Source organism: Centruroides sculpturatus, unplaced genomic scaffold, assembly GCF_000671375.1.
Source record: "Centruroides sculpturatus isolate CEXI.00-Female unplaced genomic scaffold, Cexi_2.0 scaffold14, whole genome shotgun sequence".
NCBI lineage: Eukaryota > Metazoa > Arthropoda > Arachnida > Scorpiones > Buthidae > Centruroides > Centruroides sculpturatus.
In genome coordinates this window covers 1,132,044-1,139,111 of record NW_019384312.1, presented here as the reverse complement: position 1 = coordinate 1,139,111, position 7,068 = coordinate 1,132,044, and the positions used below count along the sequence as shown (strand labels likewise).

General features: G+C 27.0%; 1 protein-coding gene across 2 annotated transcripts in view; it reads left to right on the top strand.

Moving 5' to 3' along the window:
* The window catches only part of LOC111622191 (CTD nuclear envelope phosphatase 1A-like), a 79,430-nt gene that overhangs the window by 21,129 nt on the left and 51,233 nt on the right, over positions 1 to 7,068 (top strand). For both annotated transcript variants that reach the window (XM_023364544.1, XM_023364551.1), the window contains exon 2: positions 2,438 to 2,504. In XM_023364544.1, coding sequence (XP_023220312.1) covers positions 2,438 to 2,504 — 67 coding nt within the window. The remainder of the gene's footprint in view (positions 1 to 2,437; positions 2,505 to 7,068) is intronic.

Sequence of the window (7,068 nt, the reverse complement as noted above, 5' to 3'; positions counted from 1 at the left end):
CACAAATATTGAAGTCGTAATATCACTAGAAAAGCGTTTAAAGCACATAAAATCATATTAAAATATATACATTTACAAGTATGTACTTTATTTACAGTACATGCATTCGTAAATTTAGATTACTTTTTCTGTACTACATTAATTAATTAAAAACTAAAATTTATTTGTTTGTAAGCTTAAAATAGATCCTTATTAACCATACATTATTAAAAATGCATTAATAAATAAAATACAGAACCGGAATTGGCAATTTATGGTTTAGCTTAGTGACAAGTAGCTTTGGAGACAAGTAAATTCGACTTACGTCGTTTTTCGACTTAAGTCGTTCTCCTGGAACCAATTACTGACGTAAGGCGAGGTATACCTGTATTCCTTTATCTTTAAACTTTCAATTTGCCTTAAGCTGACCAAGATGCTTTAAACCAGGGATGGGCAACCCACAGTCCTCAGACCACACATGGCTCACATTAATATTTTTTGTTGCTCATGTGGCATAAAATATGAATAAATATATCAATTTCCCAGCTTAAGGAAGTATGCAGCAAAACTTCAAATGTTATTTTCTACAACTTATGTATGTGAATAGTTTTTCCGCAATGAATTTAATAAAAATTAAAACAAGAAACCAGTTAACAGACTCACATTGAAACTAATTTAAAACTAGCAGTGACTAATATTTAACCAAATATTTCTGATATATTATATTCACATCAGTTCCAGAAGCTAAATTAAGTATACCTATGCTAATTTATAATTATATTTATACATGAATAAATAATTGTGATTTACTGGAATTTTTTTTCTTCTCTTTTCTCTTGTATGCAGCCCTTACATAAAAAAAGATTGCCCATCCCTGCTTTAAACCAAGGGTTCTCAAAGTAGGCAATATGGGTTGGCAAAATAATTTTTGTAACATAATTCCATCTAATAGAGAAATGGTGAGATAAATATTTAGCACTATTCAGAGATGTTAAAGTAAATATTTTTAGAGCATTTTTTCACAACAAACATATGACATACATCAAAACCAAAAGCGTTTACTGCATATGGATGTATGGGATGAGACAGTGACTAAGAAGGAGTTAAAATTGTTAGTCAAACAGGTTATGAACTGTAATAGCAAAAAAGAAAAGGTCAATAAAAGGTTGGATAATCCTTGAATGGGTCAAACAGTCAAAACAATTTGTGGACCATTGCTTTAAACAATTTTGTCTAATTGGTATGGATCCTTTTAAATTTGTCTGAAACTGAAGGAAATGTGACTAATGCCATTTTGTGTTCCTATTTTGTTCAGTTTGACTAAACCAATTAACGTAAAACAGAATTCAATATTGAAAGACATTCTTTTAATTAAAGTTAGAAAGTCTTTATGTAATTTTAATATTAAATAAAATAATTAGATTTATTTCTATCATTTATAAATATTTATAAATGATAGAAATAAATCTAATTTTGGTATATGGGAATATACAAAATATTTGTGGCCTGCCTATCTATGTCTTACTGTATTTGCAATTTGGCCTGCTAATTGGAAAGTTTGGGTTGTTTTATAGCATGACTTTTATATTTTAAATTATTTTATTTTAGAACCATAGTAACTGATGGTTATTTAAGATGTTAAGTTACACTGTTAGATTACATAGGTTTGTTTTCAGTTACTTATCCAGTAAAACCTGTCCAAAATGGAAACCTTCCTAAATGAGAAAAATTTCTGGTACATATGAGTTCAGTTTACACAAGTTTCACTGTATATTTTATTTCTATCCTTTTTAATTGAAAATCTGTGTATACAGAAAACACTGAAAATTTATTGATATTATGTTTTGGAAATATGGAATAACATCAATAATTAGTTCACTTTACGCAAAGTTAATGCTTTCTTGAACCTTATGTGAATTATTTTAAAAGTTTGGCTCTATAAAGTTTTTGATTTCTTATGCCCAGGAAAAGAACTGCCAAAAATTGATTCATTAAATATTAGACATTATTACATAATTTAATATTCTATATTATTCATAATACAGGTATTAAAAATACTTAAAGAAATTAAGTATTATGATGGAATATTTGGAATTGAATTAAAATAATTTTATTGAAATTGATATTTCATTTTAAAGAGGCATTTACTTTTAAGTGTGTTTTCACAAACAGTTTATATATTGAAAATACTGATTATGTTCACTTTTATTAGGAAAAAGTATATTTGAGTTTATTATATTAGCTGTAATAAAAAGTTTACTTATGTGACATTGAAAATTCAATTAAATGCTCAAAGGAACAAATATTTTCAAAAATGTTTTTTCATTGTCAGTTTTAAAAATTTAAATTAAGTGTTCTAAACATCATACACTTGTTTTTAAGATTCTTTGTTAAAGAATTTACTTTAATTACAAAGCTTTACAAATATATTGTGATTAATAATGCTTTATTTTTTCAGGTGATTCAATATCAGACGATAAAGTATGAAATTCAAGCATTATCACCACTTTCCAAACACAGACTGAGTATGTATTATTAGTTTATTAATATAATTGAAATAGCTAATTGATTGTTATTAATTATAATTGTTGTATTTTAATTAATATTCAAATGATCTTACTTTTTGAACTAAATATAGTAATGCAAAGTCAACCTAATTTTCTATTATTATAATTTACAGCAAATATTAAAAACTGTTTTCCCCCCTTGATTGCACAGAAAATGACAAATATTCAGAAAACAAAAATAATTAAAACCATCTTTACTATTTCGTCAAAAAATTATGATAAAAACAAAAAACTCAAAAAATATAGTTGAACTGTAACAGAAAAATTCTAAAAATATTTGTATGTAAATTACAGTTTGATTCTGTGATTAGTTTTTAGTTGATAATTTACTGAACAAGAAATTTATATTTTGGAATCTTTTAATTTATTAAAAAATGTTTACAGTAAAATATGTATTAATATCTTTTTTATTTAAATAATTATTTTATGCTAATATTGATTATTATAATTATCAAGACAAGATATAAAAATAGCATGTAAAATATAATTGAAAAAATACAAGAAATCAAATATAAAAGTAAAAATGTGATAAAGTATTTATTGAAAACTTCATTTTAACAAGAAATGTCATCATACAATCTTATGATTAAGGATTTAGATACAAAAAATATCTTAAATAAATAACAGCAAGAAACTTAAAACTATATGGATACAATTTAATCTTAGAAATACAAAATGCATGGGTTTAAAATTTAACAAAATATTAAAATAATTTATAATTAGTTAAAATATGTTTGCATATTTATGTAGAATGTTTAATATTTTGCCATCTGAGCTGAATCATTACATTTATTAATTTATTTAACAAGTTAGTAATTGCCAATGAATTAATGAATTTGGTAATTTAAAATGACATAAACATTAAAAGTTTACAGTTCCTATAACATCTTTTAGAAAAGTTTAATATTGATGATTACAAATGTAATTAATCAATGTTATTGGGGGGCGCTTCTGTCTGCCGAAGCTGCTGGCGCGTTTTTTTTATTCACTTCAAATACAGGTAAAGAATGTATCCTGTTTAATAATTTTACGTTAAAATTTTATTTGTTTGGGCTGTGTGTTAACATTATAAGTTGTTGGAAAAATTATCAACATAATTAATATGCAACGCTCGCCAATTAAAAGAGGAAGACCACCACTTCAAAAGTCAAAATCAACTAGTAGAAAGGAAACTGCTTCGACCACTAATACCAGGTTAATTACTGATTACAATTTACACGTCGAAAGAACTTCTCCTGAACTATCTTCTGCAAACGTAGGTTTGAACCCTGAAACTACACTTCCAAGTTCTCAACTATCAGGTGAGCCATATGATTTTTTATCTTCTTCGCCAGGAAAAAATTCATCTGATATATCAAGTATAACACTATGGAATAAAATTTCTGAATTAATTAATGTTTCTAATACGAGAATATTAAGTCAAATGACTATTATCAAAGAAGATTTGGACCAGATTCGTAATAGTATCCAAGAAACTAAAGTCCAGAATCAAAAAATGAATAGCCAAATAATTAATCTTGAACAACAAATTGCTAATTTGAAAATAGAAAATGAAAGTATGCAATATCGAATGGACAATATGGTTAATGCGCAACATCGAAATAATATAATGTTATATAGATATCCCAGTAAAACTAATCCTACCAAGCTAGAAGTGTTTAATCTTATTAATGAATCATTAGAATTACATGAAGTTACAATGGATGATTTAATAGCGATTATTCCAATAACTAAATCACAGTATCCAACAATTAAATTAATTATTAAAAATACCCAAATAAGAGATTATATATATTCGAGTTTTATAAAAATGAAACAGCAAAACCTATCGAACGTATGGAAAGAAACTCAAATTTCACAGGATCTTATAAAAAGATCTAGATTAAGACGTAAACAATTAATTCCTTTTTTAAGCGAGTTAAGGAAAGCAGGTAAATATCCAAAACTCCGAGGTGATACTATACTGTTGGGCAATTATTCTTTGACGTATAGCTATGTGTTGGAGGGGCTGGTATACTTGGATTCTTTTACCCCGTATTTTACTTCTGAGAATACTCCGCAATGACATATGATCAATTTAAACACTCCTATTCAAGATTTACGTATTGTTGAGTCTCAATTATTAAGTCCCTTGCCTGCAGCACATAATAATAATGAAAGTTTATACCGGATATAAGAATTTAAGAATGAAAATTATTAAAGCATTACTTCAGTTTAAAAATTATCTACATCAACGGTATTCAGTCAATATCGTTAAGCCAAAAATTTGTATTTCAATCTATTAAAATCTAAGAAATCAAATTACTATAAAAAAATTCAACAAATAATCTTAGAAAATAAAAACAGTGAACTTTTAAAGTTTACGATTAAGAAATTACGATGTTTCAATTGTGATCAATCAATGCAAATAGATTCTTTTAAATGGATAACTCTATTAACAGATTTACAGGAATTACAGTCTTCCTTATGCCGATATAAAAAATTTCTTTCAATGAAAGTTTAGATATTCCAATATCTATCGAAGAACTGGATATATCAATTCGTAAATTAAAAACGAAAACAGCTCCTGGAATGGATATAATTACCACTAATTTATTAAACTTCTTCTGCCAGCGGGTATGTAAGTTCTACTTGTTCTTTACAATCATTTTTATAAATCATTTATTATATTCTTACTGAGTGTCCAAAGATTGAAGAAGCGTAATGTAAATTCAAATTAAAAGAGTTTTTTGATTTAAATTAAGAAGAAAACTTCAGAACCAATCAAGAAAAAATTCCATAGTATAAGATGTATAATATTCATTACTTTTTTGTTCATATTTTAAAGAATTTGAAATATGATATGTAAATTGAATGACTAATATGTTATGTTTAGCAAATTTTATGTAACAAGATATTTTAAAAAAATATGTTTCAATAAGTAATTGTAGTTTTTGTAATTCTCTAAAGCTAACCCCCTGTAACAAGAAATTTCTTATTACAATAAAGTATTTGTATTTGTATTATTAATCAATGTTATTAGTTGGTTAAAAAATTATTGAAATATGTTGTTTAAAATCTTTCCATTAATTCATATTGTACTATTAACAAATTATTACCTGTAAATGTGTTTGATTTATAATAACAACTGTCAGTTTTCCTTAAGTATGATTCTTGAATTTTACCAAAATGATTTCTAAAATTAGTTTGGCCTTACTCTTTATTAAGGAAACATTATTTGAACTATTACATTTTGTACATTCAAGTTTTGTTCTAGTGATGATCATTTTTATAAATATAAATTTTTTAAAACCAAAATTGAGGACAAAGTCCATTGAAACAGTCTTTTTTTTAATTCACTTTTTGTGTTCTAGAATACATTTTATGACATCCTGACCTTCCTTTTTAGACTGCTTAGTTGTCAAAAATTAAAAATTTCCTTAAAACATGAGAAAATATATATCCAGTTAAAAGAGGTTAAAATGCTTCCTAAAATTGGAATGGGAACAAAATGAATATCTTCTATAATTCTATTTATACAGCATTGGGACTACACTAGTACTTGAACTTTTATCTGCTGAGAAAAGTGCTGTTGATGTGTAGAATTTCAAACTATTCCTTGGCAAAGAATTCTAAAATACTTTAAAATCATAATCAAATCAGTTTTAATCAATATTAAAATTTCCATTCAGTGAATTTATAATGTATAAATTTTTAAATTTTTAGTGCTATTAATACCAATTTTTATTGATATTATTATTGATAACAGTGATTATGACATCAGAAAAAAGGTTACAGAGAAAAAAATATACGTGGAATAAAACATTGATTTGTAGAACAGAAAAATACTTATTAAATTTTACTTAGAAATATTAAACATATATCACTTATTATTAGTGAAGATAATGAAGTATTCAATTTTACAGTGTTAGAATAAAGAATTAATTGTTAATTTATTTTTTATTTAATTTTTCTACAGTTGAACCATATTTATATGTTTTTCTAGGGAACTGAGAGTAATATTGTATAAGTAAGAAAAATGTACAAGAGAAGCTACTTTTGAATTGCTTTTAGAGTGAATTTAATCGGCACAATTCTAGGACAAATGTAGCAAATTGGGACTTTGACAGAGCAGTAGAGCATATCGATAGGAACAAAAAAGTCAAAGGAACCATGCCCGTACGGGCGACCCTTCGCGAGATATAGGCTCCCAAAAATGCCGCTAATTAGGCAACGCTTTCTATGCCGCCGCCGCTCTATACTGAGCGCGCTTCTATTTCCCTATCTCTAACACATTGTAACTGACGACGGAAAAAGCCAACAAAACAGATTATACACTCACCTTCGACAGAGTCTCCTTTTCTCGCTACCCTACGACGACTGGCCCGTTTCTGATCTTGTTTAGGAGAAGCCGGGGTAAGACCGCCGGTCACCGCTGCCGCTTCCTCCTCCTCGGCTATGTCCAGGAGGTCGACGACGACGAAGATGGGATCGCCCGATGTTATTCGAACAATCGCATATAATCCAGGGTTCGGGTACAAGT